The sequence below is a fragment of the Oncorhynchus masou genome, chromosome 14 (assembly GCF_036934945.1).
Source record: "Oncorhynchus masou masou isolate Uvic2021 chromosome 14, UVic_Omas_1.1, whole genome shotgun sequence".
NCBI classification, from domain to species: Eukaryota; Metazoa; Chordata; class Actinopteri; order Salmoniformes; family Salmonidae; genus Oncorhynchus; species Oncorhynchus masou.
Window position 1 is genome coordinate 10,339,650 of NC_088225.1, and position 21,810 is coordinate 10,361,459.

The 21,810-nt window shown below is 54.3% G+C and overlaps 1 protein-coding gene and 1 long non-coding RNA gene across 2 annotated transcripts in view; both read left to right on the top strand.

The window, feature by feature from the left end:
- notch3 (notch receptor 3) overlaps nucleotides 1–17,521 on the top strand; it is a 44,544-nt gene extending 27,023 nt beyond the window's left edge. The window contains exons 9-27 of the mRNA XM_064986266.1: nucleotides 1,209–1,322; nucleotides 3,635–3,868; nucleotides 4,005–4,454; nucleotides 6,247–6,633; nucleotides 6,845–7,073; nucleotides 7,207–7,408; nucleotides 7,666–7,822; nucleotides 8,292–8,476; nucleotides 8,609–8,741; nucleotides 10,816–11,073; nucleotides 11,179–11,291; nucleotides 11,525–12,060; nucleotides 12,166–12,641; nucleotides 12,788–13,010; nucleotides 13,127–13,386; nucleotides 13,621–13,925; nucleotides 14,124–14,271; nucleotides 14,396–14,493; nucleotides 14,647–17,521. Of these exons, the coding sequence (XP_064842338.1) occupies nucleotides 1,209–1,322; nucleotides 3,635–3,868; nucleotides 4,005–4,454; nucleotides 6,247–6,633; nucleotides 6,845–7,073; nucleotides 7,207–7,408; nucleotides 7,666–7,822; nucleotides 8,292–8,476; nucleotides 8,609–8,741; nucleotides 10,816–11,073; nucleotides 11,179–11,291; nucleotides 11,525–12,060; nucleotides 12,166–12,641; nucleotides 12,788–13,010; nucleotides 13,127–13,386; nucleotides 13,621–13,925; nucleotides 14,124–14,271; nucleotides 14,396–14,493; nucleotides 14,647–16,119 (5,981 nt within the window). The 3' untranslated portion in view covers nucleotides 16,120–17,521. The remainder of the gene's footprint in view (nucleotides 1–1,208; nucleotides 1,323–3,634; nucleotides 3,869–4,004; nucleotides 4,455–6,246; nucleotides 6,634–6,844; nucleotides 7,074–7,206; nucleotides 7,409–7,665; nucleotides 7,823–8,291; nucleotides 8,477–8,608; nucleotides 8,742–10,815; nucleotides 11,074–11,178; nucleotides 11,292–11,524; nucleotides 12,061–12,165; nucleotides 12,642–12,787; nucleotides 13,011–13,126; nucleotides 13,387–13,620; nucleotides 13,926–14,123; nucleotides 14,272–14,395; nucleotides 14,494–14,646) is intronic.
- Nucleotides 17,522–19,400: 1,879 nt separating this feature from the next.
- Nucleotides 19,401–21,489, top strand: LOC135554186 (uncharacterized). The gene is made up of 2 exons (XR_010457662.1): nucleotides 19,401–19,829; nucleotides 19,974–21,489. It is a non-coding gene; the product is annotated as an uncharacterized LOC135554186 (long non-coding RNA).
- The last annotated feature ends 321 nt before the right edge of the window (nucleotides 21,490–21,810 follow it).

Sequence of the window (21,810 nt, forward strand, 5' to 3'; positions counted from 1 at the left end):
TGAGGTACAGCAAAGAACCTCTCCGGCCTTTCATGAATGAAAATCGCTGACCTGTTGGTCAGTGTGAACCGAACAGGTGTGAGATGTAGAGTTAAATGTCCCTGTGAATCAGTGCTCCTCTTGCTAGTTTTGTCTGATGGGAGTTTAGAGCGACCAAGCCCAGTCATAAAAGCCACGCAGGCCCCAGAGGCAGCCTGCCTATCCTTTCCACTGAACAAAGACACTATTGTGACCCCCCCCCCCCACACACACACACAACCCCTCCCCATCTATGGTGGAATGTGGAAGGGACAGCAGTCCTACTAATGAGATTCTTATTCAGGTTGGCAATTTACATCTGGGGCAGACATCCCCCCCACCCCCCATCTAGCTATTGAGCCTATGTAGCTGATGCAGGCAGTGGGGGGGCTGAGAGAGAAAACAATCCCACTGTCTCTCCCCCTCTAACCTCCTGCCCCAAGCAGCAACACAGACACACGGAGACACAGACCAGGTCCATCCTCTTCACACTGTTAATCACCACTAGGTATTCCTAAACCGACCGCACCAATTGACTCCTCCATGGGCCCCTTCCCCATTGATTTCTGTTGCTTTGCCAGTGAAACCTTTTCTCAGACATGGAATACAAGTTCATTTAAAGCCTACTTTGGTGTTTCCGTCTCAACAAATTGAGAACAAGCTGTTTCAGACACTGTAGAAGAACGTGTACAAGATGAAATGCCTCAGCTAGTCATACTCACTATTCTGGTTTGACATTTACATTAATGTCGGGGCAAGAAATCCATTTAAATGGTAAGTATGTGGGAGATAAAATGTTCCTGGGTTAAGCGATTGGTAGACGTGTTGGAAGTTGGACCGTGACTTGACATTAGCAGACATTCCAGAACACAACATAGACCTTAAGAGTCCAGACATTCTCAAATTCACCACACATCCCAGAATGCATCATAGTCCAGACGCAACAGAACACTGCAGATTCCAGACATTGCAGAGCCTAACCCCGTCCAGAACCATGTTTAGGTCCTACACTGTGGATCACAGTAGGCGTTTCAAGTCCATGGATTACCCAGACACTTTAGAGCCTTTACCATCCCACTGTACAGACGTCCCAGCCCTAACCTAGCCTGGAGATCTCTGGCTGACCTCACTGTGGACCCGACTACCGGATCTTTTCTCTGACCCCTCACCTCTGTATTTGCCTGTCCCAGGGTTTACTGGCACCATGTGTCAGATCGACATTGATGAGTGCGCCAGCACGCCCTGCCAGAACGGAGCCAAGTGTTACGACCGGCCCAACGGATACGAGTGCCGCTGTGCTGAAGGTAAGGAGCAATAATAATGTCCATTTCTTTATGTCCACGTGTGTGTTCTGTGTTTGTGTGTGTCAGTGTGTACATACATGAGTGGTCCTAGACTGTCCTCGACTGACAGTCAGCCCCTAGTCTGTCCCCTCACCTCTATAGGTGTTATAGATGGTGATGGTCTCAGTGAGAGTGAGTGTGATGGTCGGGTCAGATGACTCCCTGGTTGTGTGTCTGTTGCGGCCTCAGACTGCTGGTTGGACTGGACCTGGGAGACTGTTGCTGGAGATGGGCTGGAGATGGACTGGGACTGGGACTGAGCTTGGGTTGAGGTTGGGCTGGGGTTGAGGTTGGGCTGGGGTTGAGGTTGGGCTGGGGTTGAGACTGGGCTGGGGTTGAGACTGGGCTGGGGTTGAGACTGGGCTGGGGTTGAGGCTGGGCTGGGGTTGAGGTTGGGCTGGGGTTGAGGTTGGGCTGGGGTTGAGGTTGGGCTGGGGTTGAGACTGGGCTGGGGTTGAGGTTGGGCTGGGGTTGAGACTGGGCTGGGGTTGAGGTTGGGCTGGGGTTGAGACTGGGCTGGGGTTGAGGTTGGGCTGGGGTTGAGGTTGGGCTGGGGTTGAGGTTGGGCTGGGGTTGAGGTTGGGCTGGGGTTGAGACTGGGCTGGGGTTGAGACTGGGCTGGGGTTGAGACTGGGCTGGGGTTGAGGCTGGGCTGGGGTTGAGGTTGGGCTGGGGTTGAGGTTGGGCTGGGGTTGAGGTTGGGCTGGGGTTGAGTCTGGGCTGGGGTTGAGGTTGGGCTGGGGTTGAGACTGGGCTGGGGTTGAGGTTGGGCGGGGGTTGAGACTGGGCTGGGGTTGAGGTTGGGCTGGGGTTGAGGTTGGGCTGGGGTTGAGGTTGGGCTGGGGTTGAGGTTGGGCTGGGGTTGAGGCTGGGCCGGGGTTGAGTCTGGGCTGGGGTTGAGGTTGGGCTGGGGTTGAGGTTGGGCTGGGGTTGAGGCTGGGCTGGGGTTGAGGCTGGGCCGGGGTTGAGACTGGGCTGGGGTTGAGGTTGGGCTGGGGTTGAGGTTGGGCTGGGGTTGAGGTTGGGCTGGGGTTGAGGTTGGGCTGGGGTTGAGGTTGGGCTGGGGTTGAGGTTGGGCTGGGGTTGAGGCTGGGCTGGGGTTGAGGCTGGGCTGGGGTTGAGACTGGGCTGGGGTTGAGGCTGGGCTAGGGTTGAGGCTGGGCTGGGGTTGAGACTGGGCTGGGGTTGAGACTGGGCTGGGGTTGAGACTGGGCTGGGGTTGAGGCTGGGCTGGGGTTGAGACTGGGCTGGGGTTGAGACTGGGCTGGGGTTGAGCTGGGCTGGGGTTGAGACTGGGGTTGAGGTTGGGTTGGGCTGGGGTTGAGACTGGGCTGGGGTTGAGCCTGGACTGAGGCCCCTAATCCCCCTCTTCTCCCTAGCCGGTCCCTCGGACCCCAGGATCACACACAGGGTCACCCAGGGCCAGCAGCTGCTGGGGGTGCGGGGGGGTTGGGGCTGGTCATCCCCCCGACATCTGTTCCTCTGTACCCCACAATACATACCCCCACACACCCCAACACGCTGCACTGGCCTTGTGGTATATCTTAGCTCACTCAAGGTCATTCCCATTCATATTAACATCTATGTGTAAGACTGTGAACAGCCCAGCTGTTTTTAGCATGTTTTTTGAGCAGGTGTGTTTGTGTTAGCTGGTCTAGTGTGTGTGTATATGTGTGTATGGGGGAGCCTGTTGCATTGTTTAGCGGTGACCAGCTGCTTGGTATTCCCTGTGCCCCCCTCTGTTGTTGTGTGAAGTGGCCCTGTTAGACGTGGCGCGGACCATTGTCCCCGGTGGGAACAAAGCCAGGCCTGTGAGCCTTGTCAAGGGCCCTACTCCTTCTACACCGCAAGGCCCTGTCCCCTGGCCCACAGCACGATGGGGCTTACCTAGCACCCGGCGCAGCAGCACTCAACTCTCTGCACCACCACACGGCTCTGCTCTGCACACGAACGAACCAACTAACACTGCTCAGTCTCACACACACACACACACACCACCGTCGGCATGGAAACAACGGGGCCCAGAACTCCAAACTGTAGAAGCTTTCATAGTGAGAGAAAGAGTGGGAAATAGGGGGAGGAAATAGAGAGGGATAAAGAGGGAAGTGGAGATGGAGAGAAGTGAATGGGAGAGGGGAAATGGTAGGAGGGGTTTGGATGAGGAGAGGTGGCAGGCAGATTTAAAGACAAAAAAAACTGTCTAAAAGATGAAGAGTGAGATGCAAAAGAAACCCCAGGAGGCCTGTTCTAATTCCTGTTGTCTCTTCCCCAAGGGTACGAGGGCACACTGTGCGAGAGCAACACCAACAACTGCCAGCCCGACCCGTGCCACCACGGCACCTGCGTGGACGGCATCGCCAGCTACACGTGTAACTGCGATGCGGGCTACACGGGTTACCGCTGCGAGAACCAGCTGAACGAGTGCCACAGTAACCCCTGCCAGAATGGGGGCAAGTGTGTGGACCTGGTCAACAAGTACATCTGCCAGTGTCAGCACGGTACCTCAGGTGAGAGAGCAGCACCAACAGAGAGTCATAACACTAAATATCTTCTACTTTATTCTGATTATGGACACAGAGTTTCTGCTGGGGTCTCTGTCTTAGTACTGCTGTTTGATTGGTGTTCTCTCTCTTGTACACACAGGTACCAACTGTGAGATTAACTTTGATGACTGCGCCAGCAAACCATGTGACTATGGCATCTGCAAGGACGGCATCAACCACTACGACTGCGTGTGCAAACCAGGCTTCACCGGCCCTCTGTGCAACGTGGAGATGGACGAGTGCTCGTCCGGACCCTGCAGGAACGGGGGGACGTGTGTGGACGAGGAGAACGGCTTCCACTGCCAGTGTCCCGAGGGCTTCCAGCCTCCCTACTGTTACTCCCAGGTGGACGAGTGTGGCAGCAACCCCTGTGTGCACGGCGCCTGCAGAGACGACATCAACGGCTACCGCTGTGACTGTGAGCCCGGCTGGGTGGGGAAGAACTGTGACCTAGACCGTAATGACTGTCTGCCCAGCCCCTGTCAGAACGCTGGCACCTGCATTGATCAGCTGAACGGATTCACCTGCAAGTGCCGCCACGGCTTCAGAGGTGAGCCTGCTGTCATACCCCAAACCCTATCTCTATCCCAGATCCTGACTCTACCCCGAACCCTATCTCTATCCCAGACCCTGACTCTACCCCAAACCCTATCTCTATATCTATCCCAACCCTAACCCTATCTCTATCTCTAACCCAGATCCTGACTCTACCCCGAACCCTATCTCTATCCCAGACCCTGACTCTACCCCAAACCCTATCTCTATCCCAGACCCTGACTCTACCCCGAACCCTATCTCTATCCCAGACCCTGACTCTACCCCGAACCATATCTCTATCCCAGACCCTGACTCTACCCCGAACCCTATCTCTATCCCAGACCCTGACTCTACCCCGAACCCTATCTCTATCCCAGACCCTGACTCTATCCCAGACCCTGACTCTACCCCGAACCCTATCTCTATCCCAGACCCTGACTCTATCCCAGACCCTGACTCTACCCCAAACCCTATCTCTATCCCAGACCCTGACTCTATCCCAGATCCTGACTCTACCCCGAACCCTATCTCTATCCCAGACCCTGACTCTACCCCGAACCCTATCTCTATCCCAGACCCTGACTCTATCCCAGACCCTGACTCTACCCCCAAACCCTATCTCTATCCCAGACCCTGACTCTATCCCATACCCTGACTCTACCCCAAACCATATCTCTATCCCAGACCCTGACTCTGTCCCAGACCCTGACTCTACCCCAAACCCTATCTCTATCCCAGACCCTGACTCTACCCCGAACCCTATCTCTATCCCTAACCCTGACTCTACCCCAGACCCTGACTCTACCCCGAACCCTATCTCTATCCCAGACCCTGACTCTATCCCTAACCCTGACTCTACCCCGAACCCTATCTCTATCCCAGACCCTGACTCTATCCCAGACCCTGACTCTACCCCAGACCCTGACTCTACCCCAGACCCTGACTCTATCCCAGACCCTATCTCTATCCCAGACCCTGACTCTACCCCAGACCCTGACTCTACCCCAGACCCTGACTCTATCCCAGACCCTGACTCTATCCCAGACCCTGACTCTACCCCGAACCCTATCTCTATCCCGAACCCTATCTCTATCCCGAACCCTGACTCTACCCCAGACCCTGACTCTACCCCAGACCCTGACTCTACCCCAGACCCTGACTCTACCCCGGACCCTATCTCTATCCCGAACCCTATCTCTATCCCGAACCCTGACTCTACCCCAGACCCTGACTCTACCCCAGACCCTGACTCTACCCCGAACCCTATCTCTATCCCGAACCCTATCTCTATCCCGAACCCTGACTCTACCCCAGACCCTGACTCTACCCCGAACCCCATCTCTATCCTGAACCCTATCTCTATCCCAGACCCTGACTCTAGACACACAGAGGCACTACAAACATGCACCAGGCACCCGTGATGTATACACTCTCACAGTATACAAACACATGGTAGATAAACACCAATCACTGTTTGAAAATAAACTTGGAGATGCATGTATGCACCAAAACACTTGACCATCTACAGACCATGTAAACTTCTGTACGTTGTTCTCATGCCAACTGATGCTTCACACAACTCAAGAGGCCTTGTTTGGTTTCCAGATCATCCATAAAGGGTCCCATCTAATATACTGGCTCATAACGCCCCCTGGTGTATATCTAAAATAACTGCAGCGGGTGACACAGTTTACTCGTTTCCTTAGTAAGGTTTATCTCCATGTTAAATGAACCTACTCAATGACTCTACTCTGTATTGTAATCTAACACATCTCCCTTGTGACGCTCTGCCCTGCGTTGCCTAGGTAACCTGTGCCAGGTCAACATCAACGAGTGTTCGTCCAATCCGTGTCTGAACCAGGGCACGTGTGTGGACGGCGTGGCCAGTTTCACCTGTCTGTGTGAGCTGCCCTACAGCGGGCCCACCTGTGTCGACGTGCTCACCCCCTGCTCCCCCAACCCCTGCGCCAACCATGCCCTGTGCACCAACACACCTGACTACCTGGGCTACCAGTGCAACTGCCAGCAAGGATGGCAAGGTCAGCTGTGCAACATTGACGTGAACGAGTGCATCACCAACCCGTGTAAGAACCGTGGTACCTGCACCAACACACTGGGAGGGTTCGTGTGCTCCTGCCGCGGTGGCTTCACCGGGCCCAACTGTGAGACGGACATCAATGACTGTGCCCCTAGTGAGTGACCAATGAGAGACTAGCAATATTCTATTACTGTACTTCATTACCCATAGGACCACAGTCTCTGCTGCTGCTGTACAATACTGGCCTCCATATCTGCTTCTACTTCCTCCAACTCCAGTTTATAACATTATCCATAGAACTATAGTACTGTATAGACATATCATCCTCCTCCATCCCTAACCCCTCTCTCTCTGTCTTCCTGCAGACCCGTGTCTGAGTGGGGGCTCCTGTACGGACGGTGTGAACTCGATCCACTGCAGCTGTCTGCCAGGCTTCACGGGGCCTCGCTGTGCCGTGGAGGTCAACGAGTGTCAGAGCGCCCCCTGTAAAAACGGCGGCACCTGCACAGACTACGTCAACAGCTACACCTGCACCTGCAGACCTGGCTTCACTGGCATTAACTGTGAGACCAACATCCCAGACTGCACTGAAAGGTGAGTCTCATAGTCCGCTGTGTTTGTGTGCGTGCACGTCTGCCCTTTGTGACCTTTGAAACAGTGCGTGTTCTGATGTGTGCAGAATGGATCAGCAGTGATGATTGAACTATCTTTTACCCTACACCCACAGCTCATGCTTCAACGGAGGTACCTGTACAGACAAGATCCACGGCTACTCCTGTACCTGTCGCTCAGGCTTCACAGGCTCCCACTGCCAGTATGAGGTGAATGAGTGTGACTCCCAGCCCTGCCTCAACGGAGGGGTCTGCCAGGACGCTCTGGAGTCCTTCCGCTGCTCCTGCCCCAAGGGATACACAGGCAACCGCTGCCAGGTACACACACAGCATATACTATTCTATACTATTCTGTTCTATACTATTCTATGCTATCTTTTGCTATTCTATTATATTCTATACTATATTATACTATTCAATTCTAAACTATTATATTCTATTCTTTTCTATACTATGCTATTTTATTCTATACTATATTCTATACTATTCTATTCTATACTAATCTAGAAAGCATTAACACAAACACATGTTCAGATACTGTGGTGTTAAGCTGGTTCTCTTCTCTGTCTCTCCAGATGCCAGTGGACTGGTGCAGACGCTCGTCTCCCTGTCAGAACGGAGGGCGCTGTCGTCAGAAGGACGCCTCCTTCTCCTGTGAGTGTCTGGGAGGCTGGTCTGGACGCTACTGTGACATCCCTGGGGTTTCCTGTGAGGTTGCCGCGCTCAAGAGAGGTACGGAGGCATGCTCTGTTCTTGTTAGTTGTGTGTGTGTGTGTTTACTGTAAGTGTTTAGCGCAGCGGTGTTAAACTCCCCGGGGGCCTCATTCGGTCTTCAACCAGGTCCAGAGGGCCGCACACAAAAATCTTTATATTTCCTCTCCATCAAAGTTAGCAAAGAATTGTCCTCTATCCATAGTTGTGGGATTTTCCGATGCTCCCTGACTGTCTAGCTTCATTTTGGTGATTATTAAAGAGCTGGACAGTCAACAAACTGTATGAATGTCGGCCCATTATCATTACTACACTGTTTTGATTTGGTTTTAGTCATTTTAAAGTATATTGAGTTCGTACATATATATTTTGTTTTATTCGAACCACCCACAGGCCCTATGTTTGACACCCCTGGTTTAGCGCATGTATGCAGTATGTGTTTGTATGTATACCGTGGTATAACCGTCCCCGGTCTCTTGTCTGCTCCCAGGCCTGCAGACAGACGAGCTGTGTCATCACGGAGGTCACTGTGTCAACACAGGCAACACCCACTACTGTAAGTGTCCCACAGACTACTCAGACAGCTACTGTGAGAGCCAGGTGGACCACTGTGAGGACAAACACTGTCGCAACGGCGCCACCTGCAGGGGCTACGTGGGAGGATACCAGTGTGACGTGAGTCGGATTAGTCAAGTCAGAATTCTGTATAAACTGCAGTTTGTCTAATAACTCTAAAGTGATTGTCTTAATGTTGTTGTAATATGGTTCTAGATATGATGTTAATGGAATGTGTCTATGGCCCTACAGTGTATGCCGGGCTACACCGGAGAGAACTGTGAGATGGAGGTCAACGAGTGCCAGTCTCACCCGTGCCAGAACGGTGGCACCTGCATTGACCTGGTGGGACACTACATCTGTTCCTGCCCACCTGGCACCTTGGGTATGTCCTCTTCTGTCCTCACCCATGTCCTCTTCTGTCCTCACCCATGTCCTCTTCTGTCCTCACCCATGTCCTCTTCTGTCCTCACCCATGTCCTCTTCTGTCCTCACCCATGTCCTCTTCTGTACTCACCCATGTCTTTTTCTGTACTCACCCATGTCCTCTTCTGTACTCACCCATGTCCTCTTCTGTACTCACCCATGTCCTCTTCTGTACTCACCCATGTCCTCTTCCCTACTCACAATGTGTCCTCTTCCATACTCACATGTCCTCTTCCATACTCACCCATGTCATCTTCCATACTCACAACGTGTTCTCTTCCATACTCAGCCATGTCCTCTTCCATACTCACAACGTGTTCTCTTCCATACTCACAACGTGTTCTCTTCCATACTCACCCATGTCCTTTTCCATACTCACAACGTGTTCTCTTCCATACTCACCCATGTCTTCTTCTGTACTCAACCATGTCTTTTTCTGTCCTCACCCATGTCCTCTTCTGTACTCACCCATGTCCTCTTCTGTACTCACCCATGTCCTCTTCTATACTCACCCATGTCCTATTCCCTACTCACAATGTGTCCTCTTCCATACTCACATGTCCTCTTCCATACTCACCCATGTCCTCTTCCATACTCACAACATGTCCTCTTCCATACTCATAACGTGTTCTCTTTCATACTCACAACATGTTCTCTTTCATACTCACCCATGTCCTCTTCCATACTCATAACATGTCCTCTTCCATACTCACAACGTGTTCTCTTTCATACTCACCCATGTCCTCTTCCATACTCACAACGTGTTCTCTTCCATACTCACCCATGTCCTCTTCCATACTCACCCATGTCCTCTTCCATACTCACAACGTGTCCTCTTCCATACTCACAACATGTCCTCTTCCATACTCACAACGTGTCCTCTTCCATACTCACAACGTGTTCTCTTCCATACTCACAACATGTCCTCTTCCATACTCACAACATGTCCTCTTCCATACTCACAACATGTCCTCTTCCATACTCACAACATGTCCTCTTCCATACTCACAACGTGTCCTCTTCCATACTCACAACGTGTCCTCTTCCATACTCACAACGTGTCCTCTTCCATACTCATAACATGTCCTCTTCCATACTCATAACGTGTCCTCTTCCATACTCACCCATGTCCTCTTCCATACTCACAACGTGTCCTCTTCCATACTCACAATGTGTCCTCTACCATACTCACCCATGTCCTCTTCCATACTCATAACATGTCCTCTTCCATACTCACAACGTGTTCTCTTCCATACTCACCCATGTCCTCTTCCATACTCACAACGTGTCCTCTTCCATACTCACAACGTGTCCTCTTCCATACTCACAACGTGTTCTCTTCCATACTCACCCATGTCCTCTTCCATACTCACAACGTGTCCTCGTCCATACTCACAACATGTCCTCTTCCATACTCACAACGTGTTCTCTTCCATACTCATAACATGTCCTCTTCCATACTCACAATGTGTTCTCTTCCATACTCACCCATGTCCTCTTCCATACTCACGTGTCCTCTTCCATACTCACAACGTGTCCTTGTCCATACTCATAACATGTCCTCTTCCATACTCACAACATGTCCTTGTCCATACTCATAACATGTCCTCTTCCATACTCACGTGTCCTCTTCCATACTCACCCATGTCCTCTTCCATACTCACAATGTGTTCTCTTCCATACTCACCCATGTCCTCTTCCATACTCACAACGTGTCCTCTTCCATACTCACAACGTGTCCTCTTCCATACTCACAACATGTCCTCTTCCATACTCACAACGTGTCCTCTTCCATACTCACAACATGTCCTCTTCCATACTCACAACATGTCCTCTTCCATACTCACAACAGAAGATTGCTCAGAAAACCAGGTGTTTTAATCTGCGTATGCTTACTGCCATTATAGCCTTACGCTGATTAAGATAAGCAGAGTAAGGTGTTTACGTGACTAATGCCATACTCAGTTTGATATTTCATTACTAGTGTGCATGTAAACATACTCAATGTTGATACCTGTCCATCTCTCCTACAGGTGTTCTGTGTGAGATCAACGAGGATGACTGTGCTCCTCCTCTGCGGCTGCGCGGAACTCCTCCTAAGTGTCTGAACAACGGTACCTGTGTGGACAGAGTGGGGGGCTACCGCTGTAACTGTCCCCCTGGCTTCACTGGAGAGAGGTGTGAGGGGGACATCAACGAGTGTCACTCCAACCCCTGCAGCCCTGCCAACAGTCTGGACTGCATCCAGCTCCCCAACGACTACCAGTGTGTCTGCAAGCCCGGCTTCACAGGTAAGGAGGGTGCGCATGTGTGTATAGTCGTATTGCTGTGTAATAAATGTGTGTGTTTGTATCTGTTTGTGCCACTCTAACGTGTGTGTGTGTTATTGTATGCAGGTCGGCGGTGCCAGAGCAGGTTCAGTGTGTGTGAGTCTCAGCCCTGTCAGAACGGAGGGGCCTGTTCGGTCTCCAGCAGCTCAGCCCTTGGATACGCCTGTACCTGTCAGCTGGTAAGTATCAACATGTCACTGTGGCACACTTTCACCCCGTGTCTAGTCCGCCTGTGGAAACAGCTGATACTTCTACAACCATCTCTGTCTCCCTGAACCTCCCTGCTCACAGAGCATAACCTAGAACCATATGTCAAAGCCCCCTGGATTTATTACAATGCTAACGTCCTGTAGTTGACCACATCTGTTTCTTACCCACACTGACGTTGTATGTGATTGTTCTCCCTCCTCAGGGCTATGCTGGGAACAACTGTGAGAGGAGCATGTTGTGTCGGGAGTTGTCTTGCTATAATGGAGGTAGTTGTGCTCTGACCACGCGGGGCGCCCGCTGTGCCTGCCTGACAGGCTATGCCGGGCCCCAGTGCCAGTACCGTAGTAACGAGGGCTGCTCCTCCCAGCCGTGCCGCAACGGAGGCCTCTGCACCGAGGAGACCAACTTCCCCTTCTTCCTCTGCCAGTGTGCCCAAGGCTGGACGGGCAAGCGCTGCGAGCAGGGCAGCACCAGGCTGGTAGAGACCCTTCTGCCGCCCGCCTGCTCCCTGGCCGACTGCCACGGCAAGGCCAACGACGGTGTCTGCGACAAGGAGTGCAACACATTCCCCTGCCGCTGGGACGGGGGCGACTGCTCGCTGGCGGTGAACCCGTGGGCTCGCTGCACCGATCCGCGCTGCTGGCGTGTCTTCAACAACAGCCAGTGTGACGAGTCGTGCAACAACGCCAACTGCCTCTACGACAACTTTGACTGCAAGAACAAGGAGAAAATCTGCAAGTAAGTACTCCACCGCCAGCATTCTGTTCTGGACTGTCATTCTTTCACCTTACCCTCTATATGAGACCCTTTAAGCTGATCTCTGTCACTCTCTGTCTCCACCAGTCCCATCTACGAGGCGTACTGCATCGACCACTACGCTGACGGCCGCTGTGACCAGGGCTGTAACTCAGAGGAGTGTGGCTGGGACGGTCTGGACTGTGCAGCGAAGGTTCCAGAGAACCTGGCTGACGGGGTGCTGGTCCTGGTGGTCCTGCTACCCCCGGACGAACTCGTGAATACGGCCCCTGCCTTCCTGCAGAAGCTCAGTGCCATCCTGAGAACCACCCTGCGCTTCCGCCTGGACCACAACGGAGAGCCCATGATCCGACCCTACACCCGCCGAGAGGCGCGCCTCAAACGAGAGCTGCAGCCCCACCAGGAGGTGATTGGGTCCATAGTGTACCTGGAGATAGACAACCGTCTGTGTTCCCAGCGGTCTGACGACTGTTTCCCGTCGGCCGACAGCGCAGCAGACTACCTGGGGGCTCTGTCAGCCGTAGAGATGCTCCGCTTCCCCTACCCCATCAAAGAAGTCCGCGGTGAGTAGAAACCCACGGACACTATACCAGGATACAGCATCTAAAGATACCAGGAGATAACCTTACAAACATTTACATATACGTCATTTCTCCATCAAATACTGTAACCACAGCTCGTTTACTAAAGTCCTTGTAATAACATGTAGGTGAGAATATCCCAGACGCAGACATGCCAGAGTGGGGCAAGCTGATGCTGGTGGGCGTGGCAGCCCTGTTCCTATTGGTCATCCTGGTGGTGGGCGTGCTGATCGGCCGCAGAAAGAGAGAACACAGCACCCTGTGGTTCCCCGAGGGCTTCTTCCCCAAGAAGGAACCCAGCAGCAACAAGAACCGCAGGGAACCCTTAGGCCAGGACGCACTGGGCATGAAGTGAGTAACCACACTGTTGTGTCCTCAGTACACTTACAGCACTCCTATGGTGATTCCAAATCAATGTATCTGCTCCACTATGGTATTGTGACTGTGTGTTACCGGTCTCCCTCCAGATACATGCCCAAGACGGTGGAGGAGTCTCTGCTTGGCGACCACAGTGACTCGTGGATCGACACAGACTGCCCCGAGGCCAAGAGACTGAAGGTTGAGGAGCCCAGCATCCTGTCAGACAGTGAAGACACTGTAGACTGTAGACAGTGGACCCAGCACCACCTAGCGGCTGCAGACATCCGCATGCCCCCCTCCATGGCCCTCACCCCGCCCCAGGGAGAGTTCGACCAGGACTGCATGGACGTCAACGTCCGAGGACCTGGTCAGTATTGAAATGAACCACATGGAGCGTTGTTGTGTCATGTGCAGTGTTGTATGCGTCTGGACTGGAATCCTTGAGGCTGTAGTATATCCTTTAAAAACCGCTCCTCCTGATTCGTATTCCCGGTGTTTATTGTTAGTTGCGACGTTTGATCTCTTTGATCTGTTCCTGTCCGTTGTGTTTTGATTGACACATTGACTGACCCTTCGCCTCTCCCTTCCTTCTCCCCTCCAGACGGCTTCACCCCTCTGATGCTGGCCTCGTTCTGCGGAGGCGGTCTGGAGCCCGAGCTCCCCGAGGAGGAGGAGTCAGAGGAGTGTTCCGCCAACATCATCTCTGACCTCATCTACCAGGGCGCCACTTTGGCCGCCCAGACGGACCGCACCGGAGAGACCGCCCTTCACCTGGCTGCCCGCTACGCCCGCGCTGACGCCGCCAAGCGGCTGTTGGACGCCGGGGCCGACGCCAACGCGCAGGACAACACAGGGCGCACGCCGCTACACGCCGCCGTGGCAGCCGACGCCCAGGGGGTCTTCCAGGTAAACACACACTATTCAGATGCTTAATGTTTAAGTTATATCTTCACATGAACTCAATGTATTCCTCTGTCTTTCTATACGCAGCATTACACATGTAAGACTTGACTTTGCTACTTCTTACGGTTGCCCACTTGCTGAGTAGACTGTTGTGTCATCTGCCAGACTGACATGTTATTTCTCCCTGTCTGTCCTGGTTAGATTCTGATCCGAACCCGGGCTACAGACCTGGACTCTCGTATGTACGACGGATCCACCGCCCTGATCCTGGCTGCCCGTCTGGCCGTAGAGGGCATGGTGGAGGAACTCATCACCTGCCACGCAGACATCAACGCTGTCGACGAACTGGGTACGTGATTGGCTAAACTAGTGTGTGTGTGTTGAAGAGAGAGTTGATGCAGTTGAATGGTGATGCTGTGTTTCGTGGTAAGAGGTAGGATGAGTAACAACAGTGTGTGTTCCTCCCATCCCAGGTAAATCTGCTCTGCACTGGGCAGCTGCTGTCAACAACGTGGAGGCCACCATGGCCCTGCTGAAGAACGGAGCCAACAAAGACATGCAGGACCTGAAGGTACACACAGCCCTCCACCTATATCTACAACTGTCAGCTCCCCACAGTCATACAGTCTGGAATATATAGAGATATTGAGGAGCCAACATGTCTAATTCTCTCTCTCTCTCTCTCTCTCTCCCGTCTTACCCCCCCCCCCTCTCTGTATATTAGGAGGAGACGCCTCTCTTCCTGGCAGCGCGTGAGGGTAGTTGTGAGGCGGTCAAGGTCCTCCTGGCCCACTTCGCCAACAGGGAGATAACCGACCATATGGACCGTCTGCCTCGGGACATCGCCCAGGAGAGAATGCACCATGACATCGTTCAGCTGCTGGATGAGTACAACACAGTGAGGAGCCCCCAGGGCCACGGAGGGGCCCCACACCACCTGGCCGGGGGACACACCCTGTCCCCCCTCATGTGCCCCCCCAGTGCCTTCATGCCCGGCCTGAAGAACACCCCCCAGGGGAAGAAGAGTCGCCGCCCCGGGGCAAAGGGTTCAGGTCTGGGAGGGCAGCATGCCCAGAACCTGAAGGATTCAGCTAAGGCCCGCAACAAGAAGCTGACCCTAGACATGCAGAGCGCCCTGCTGGAGAGCTCTGTCACCCTGTCCCCCGTCGACTCGCTGGACTCCCCCCGCGGAGGGGCCAACAACGCCGGCTACATCACCAACCCCTGCTCCCCGGTTGCCATGCCCTCCTCGGGGCTCTTCCACTCCTCTATGTCGGTGCCCAGCACTCCCATGGTGCACAGCAGCATGATGGACGGCTCTGGCCCCTTCACTGTGTCTCTGGCCCAGCTCAACGACCTGGGAGATGGAGGCATGTCCATGCAGGGCCGCGTGTCTATGGCCAGCCAGGTCAACCAGGGCCCCCACGGCTATGTGCTTAATGCCGGCCAGCTGGGGCTCAACATGGGCCTGGTGAGCCCTGTCAGCGTGCCCTTCGACTGGCACAGCCGCATGCCCTCCTCCTCCCAGTGCGGGGGACAGGTGGTGAACCTGGTCCACAGCAGCCAGGCGGGCATGCACCCTCAGAGCCCCATGCAGCAGAACAGCCTCATGATGCAGCACCAGCAGAACCTGTACCGCAGCGCCCAGCAGGCCATGCTGCAGCCCACGCCTGTCATCGCCAGCACGCCCATCTCCCACAGCCCTGTCAAGCTGCCCTCCATCTCAGAGCAGCAGCAGCTCCACAACCACTCCATGGCCAGCCAGCAGAGCCTCCGCTTGGGCACCTCCTCCCCATCCACCCCCCAGACGACACAGCCCCCTCCAGCCTTCTTCCAGCAGCAGCAGCAGCCTCCTCAGCCCCAGCCAGCCACTCAGCCCACCTCTCCACAGGCCTCCCAGGCCCCTCCTCCCCAGGCCAGTGGCAGCACTGCAGGCTTGGAGGACTACCCCACCCCGCCCTCCCAGCACAGCTACTCCTCCGCCCTGGATGCCACCCCCAAGCATTACCTCCGCCTGTCCAGCGAGCATCCCTACCTGACCCCCTCCCCAGAGTCGCCCGAGCCCTGGTCCAGCCCCTCCCCCCACTGTGTGTCTGATTGGTCAGACTCCACCCCCAGCCCGGCAGTGGCCGGTCCTGCCCAAACCCAGATTCCCCATGTCCAGGAGTCCAACAGCAAGATGCAGGTGTTTGCATGAACCCCCAAGGCACCTGGTTAACACCTGGTTAACAGAGACCTGCCTGGGGGAGAGGAGAGAGGAGACGACTGGCTGTAAAGGCCTGTGTGTCTGGAGTTTATGCGTCAGCCTGGTTCCAAGATTTCCATTGGATTTTGATTGACTGTTTTATCACGAGGACCGTCTGCTAGTGTTGTTTGCAGAGAAAGAGTAAAGGGAAATGTGTTGTCTGGATATAAAAGAACAGACAATTTAATGAAGTAAGACTTATTCTGTCACAGATGGACTTGTTTTTTTATTATTATAAAAAGTATATGAAGAAATCAAAGTCTTTCATTTCAAAGACTTAGGGATGCTCTCCTGAAAAACTAACAAACTTTTTAAAAAGTAGATAAAAGAAAGAAAAAAGCAACAATGTTGAAGGGAATTCCTTTATTTTTATTTATTGTTTGTTTTCTTCTCTCAGAAGTGCCTTTTCAGGTGTTTTCTCAGCCTCATTCTGTCCTGTCCTCTCACAGTGTTTTCTCAGCCTCATTCTGTCCTGTCCTCTCACAGTGTTTTCTCAGCCTCATTCTGTCCTGTCCTCTCACAGTGTTTTCTCAGCCTCATTCTGTCCTGTCCTCTCACAGTGTTTCACACTCACCTGTTACATGTCTTGGGCTCACCTGGGTCCAGTGGTGTTACAAGGAAAACGACTAGTGATTCAGTCACTCTCTCTCCACCCAGCCCACCACCACCACCGCTGTCTAACACTCTGTAGGCAGATCAACATGGGGTTCAGACAGGAAGAGGAAGAGATCCCGCCTCTCTTGACTGATGTTATTTATTTAGGCCAACAGGTAAAACGATCAGATTGGCTTGGGAACAAATATGTACTCTTTTAAGTTGGCTGTCATTAGTGATATTATGTTCTGATTTGATGAACTAGGAAAAAAAGGAGTGATTAAGTATTATGTGTAAGAATGTAGAATGATGGGCGCCTCTGAAGCACTTGACGGGACAAAGCGATGGGAGGGAGGGTGATTGTGAGGTGGGGTTCTGACACTGCAATGAGGCACTCTGCTTATCCACACACAAGAGCCAGGAAGGCATTTAAACATTCATTACAGTACGTTCATTGGCCAGTGTTCAGTCAGACAGACAACAACAAAAACATTGATGTGTTAAAAGTTTAAACTTCCCATTGACTTAAGCTACCTCCCCCAGGGCGTCTGCCTGTCAGTCCCCCAGGCCGTCTGCCTGTCAGTCCCCCAGGCCGTCTGCCTGTCAGTCCCCCAGGCCGTCTGCCTGTCAGTCCCCCAGGCCGTCTGCCTGTCAGTCCCCCAGGCCGTCTGCCTGTCAATCCCCCAGGCCGTCTGCCTGTCAGTCCCAGGCCGTCTGCCTGTCAGTCCCAGGCCGTCTGCGTGTCAGTCCCCCAGGCCGTCTGCCTGTCAGTCCCAGGCCGTCTGCGTGTCAGTCCCAGGCCGTCTGCGTGTCAGTCCCAGGCCGTCTGCCTGTCAGTCCCCCAGGCCGTCTGCCTGTCAGTCCCCCAGGCCGTCTGCCTGTCAGTCCCAGGCCGTCTGCCTGTCAGTCCCAGGCCGTCTGCGTGTCAGTCCCAGGCCGTCTGCCTGTCAGTCCCCCAGGCCGTCTGCCTGTCAGTCCCCCAGGCCGTCTGCCTGTCAGTCCCCCAGGCCGTCTGCCTGTCAGTCCCCCAGGCCGTCTGCCTGTCAGTCCCAGGCCGTCTGCCTGTCAGTCCCCCAGGCCGTCTGCCTGTCAGTCCCAGGCCGTCTGCCTGTCAGTCCCAGGCCGTCTGCCTGTCAGTCCCCCAGGCCGTCTGCCTGTCAGTCCCCCAGGCCGTCTGCCTGTCAGTCCCCCAGGCCGTCTGCCTGTCAGTCCCCCAGGCCGTCTGCCTGTCAATCCCCCAGGCCGTCTGCCTGTCAGTCCCAGGCCGTCTGCCTGTCAGTCCCAGGCCGTCTGCGTGTCAGTCCCCCAGGCCGTCTGCCTGTCAGTCCCAGGCCGTCTGCGTGTCAGTCCCCCAGGCCGTCTGCCTGTCAGTCCCAGGCCGTCTGCGTGTCAGTCCCAGGCCGTCTGCCTGTCAGTCCCCCAGGCCGTCTGCCTGTCAGTCCCAGGCCGTCTGCCTGTCAGTCCCCCAGGCCGTCTGCCTGTCAGTCCCCCAGGCCGTCTGCCTGTCAGTCCCAGGCCGTCTGCGTGTCAGTCCCAGGCCGTCTGCCTGTCAGTCCCCCAGGCCGTCTGCCTGTCAGTCCCCCAGGCCGTCTGCCTGTCAGTCCCCCAGGCCGTCTGCCTGTCAGTCCCCCAGGCCGTCTGCCTGTCAGTCCCCCAGGCCGTCTGCCTGTCAGTCCCCCAGGCCGTCTGCCTGTCAGTCCCCCAGGCCGTCTGCCTGTCAGTCCCCCAGGCCGTCTGCCTGTCAGTCCCCCAGGCCGTCTGCCTGTCAGTCCCCCAGGCCGTCTGCCTGTCAGTCCCCCAGGCCGTCTGCCTGTCAGTCCCCCAGGCCGTCTGCCTGTCAGTCCCAGGCCGTCTGCCTGTCAGTCCCCCAGGCCGTCTGCCTGTCAGTCCCAGGCCGTCTGCCTGTCAGTCCCAGGCCGTCTGCCTGTCAGTCCCAGGCCGTCTGCCTGTCAGTCCCAGGCCGTCTGCGTGTCAGTCCCCCAGGCCGTCTGCGTGTCAGTCCCCCAGGCCGTCTGCGTGTCAGTCCCAGGCCGTCTGCGTGTCAGTCCCCCAGGCCGTCTGCGTGTCAGTCCCAGGCCGTCTGCGTGTCAGTCCCAGGCCGTCTGCCTGTCAGTCCCCCAGGCCGTCTGCCTGTCAGTCCCCCAGGCCGTCTGCCTGTCAGTCCCAGGCCGTCTGCGTGTCAGTCCCCCAGGCCGTCTGCGTGTCAGTCCCAGGCCGTCTGCGTGTCAGTCCCAGGCCGTCTGCGTGTCAGTCCCAGGCCGTCTGCCTGTCAGTCCCCCAGGCCGTCTGCCTGTCAGTCCCCCAGGCCGTCTGCGTGTCAGTCCCAGGCCGTCTGCCTGTCAGTCCCAGGCCGTCTGCCTGTCAGTCCCAGGCCGTCTGCCTGTCAGTCCCAGGCCGTCTGCGTGTCAGTCCCAGGCCGTCTGCCTGTCAGTCCCAGGCATGGCTGCGTGTCAGTCCCAGGCCGTCTGCCTGTCAGTCCCAGGCATGGCTGCGTGTCAGTCCCAGGCATGGCTGCCTGTCAGTCCCAGGCCGTCTGCGTGTCAGTCCCCCAGGCCGTCTGCCTGTCAGTCCCAGGCCGTCTGCGTGTCAGTCCCCCAGGCCGTCTGCGTGTCAGTCCCAGGCCGTCTGCGTGTCAGTCCCAGGCCGTCTGCGTGTCAGTCCCAGGCCGTCTGCCTGTCAGTCCCCCAGGCCGTCTGCCTGTCAGTCCCCCAGGCCGTCTGCGTGTCAGTCCCCCAGGCCGTCTGCGTGTCAGTCCCAGGCCGTCTGCGTGTCAGTCCCAGGCCGTCTGCGTGTCAGTCCCAGGCCGTCTGCCTGTCAGTCCCAGGCCGTCTGCGTGTCAGTCCCAGGCCGTCTGCGTGTCAGTCCCAGGCCGTCTGCGTGTCAGTCCCAGGCCGTCTGCGTGTCAGTCCCATGCCGTCTGCCTGTCAGTCCCAGGCCGTCTGCCTGTCAGTCCCAGGCCGTCTGCGTGTCAGTCCCAGGCCGTCTGCCTGTCAGTCCCAGGCATGGCTGCGTGTCAGTCCCAGGCCGTCTGCCTGTCAGTCCCAGGCATGGCTGCCTGTCAGTCCCAGGCCGTCTGCCTGTCAGTCCCCCAGGCCGTCTGCCTGTCAGTCCCCCAGGCCGTCTGCCTGTCAGTCCCCCAGGCCGTCTGCCTGTCAGTCCCCCAGGCCGTCTGCCTGTCAGTCCCCCAGGCCGTCTGCCTGTCAGTCCCCCAGGCCGTCTGCCTGTCAGTCCCAGGCATGGCTCGAGTCATCCTAGTCATTGGTCCTGCTCTAAAGGGCTTGCCCCCCCAGTCTGCCATCACTACTTCAGTCATGCAGCTTCTGAACATTCATTCAGATGAGGGCATTATTATGCCGATTCTAAAATCAGCCTGTCACTGCCCTTTAGATTTGGTTTTAACTCAGTTATGTGTTGTTGTTTTTTTACATACTGTATATGTGTGACACCATGGTTACTTTTTTGAACATCTCCTCGGTGTACTAAGCTATGTTTATCAGCTGCTATTCCTTTACCACTCCCCTGCAAACATTCCTGCATGTTGCCTGTCAGTGTGATAGCATGTTTTTGACTGCTTCTATTCTACTCTTTGACCCCTGGTCCTGTTTTTGTGTAGCCTGAGTCCCACATCTGCTTGTGCTCTCTTGCCGACTCCATTGCGGTCATTGTTATGCGTGTAAGACCGCACACATAGATCTGGGACTCAGGCTAGCTGTCGCGTTGGCCAATAGAAGCACATTCTCTTGCGGTTCCACTGGTAATGGAGGTGTTGGTATGTTCTCCTGCGGTTCAGTTACAGATAAGTCTGTGGACTGAGTCCAACTCTGGTGCGCTCCAGTCGTGGTCAGTCAGTCGTCGGTCAGTCGGTCAGTGTGAGGGCCTGGCTGGTGGGTCGGGACTGTTAGTGCTCTGTCACTCCTCAGGGAGGTGCTATACTACAGCATGCAGAGGAGCGTTCCCCTGCATCTTTAGCAGCTTGCACCCCACTAGCCACGGAGAGGACAGTTACATATGACTTGTTAGAAGACGTAGGAGAGAGAACACTACTATGTAGTGCTGCACCCCCCTACTGTAGCTCTTTACTATGGATGTCACTCCCCAGGGATCCAACTAACCCTCACAAGACCACTGCTGCTCCCTGGACAGGATACTCACTACTGGGAAAGCCAATCAGATCCTCCTCCCCTGTTCGATTTCATTACTGTTTCCTTCACTGGTCCAAGCCTGTTCACTATAACCAGCTACTACAGTACAGTCAGACCTGGGAGGTTTCTGGGTTGGACTGATAACTAGGTTCAGATTCCAGTTCAGGGTTCATTTAGTGAAGTGTTTATTTGTTGTCCTTTGATTTCCTTTCCTGGCGACACTACTATGCTCTGTCTGTACATTTCAGATATCCCAACTTCTGTCTGTAAATAATGTTTGTCCTGGGTAGATTTACTTGTTTAAGATGCATCGTATGTTTCTAAAAATGATTATGTACTAAAAAGGACAAAAAGAAAATGTACTTCCTTTTAGGATTATTGTGAAAATTGAGGATGTGACTGATATTTTATTGGTCTTGTATTATTAGAAGTCATAGATATTTTCTATCATTATTATTAATTCCTATACTTGTTTAAAAGTAGTTTAAAAATCATTGTACATAAAAAAAACTGTTCCACAATGTTTCTTTCTACAGACAAAAGTTGTAAAGTAAGTCACTTCTAATAAAAGCTGTAGGGAACTACATTTCTGTGTATCTTTTTGCATTCATCATATTTTCACACATTTATATTTGACTTATAATAATGTACTAATTATTAAGTATCACATGTGAATAGAGCAAATCCTTTCAAATGTAGAATATGATGTTGATTGCCGTTTTAGTGGATGGTTAAAGGCATCGATACGGCCTTCCTGAGACCTAGAAGTACTGTCTCCCTGGGTTTAGAAAAGCCTTCTGGGTCAGTGGTATTGACAGTACTTCTTGAGTACGTTGTTACGGCGCTGAGAGTTGTGAGTTCGTGTCCATGTCGGGTGGAATTTCCACTCTGTCGCAATTGCACAAAA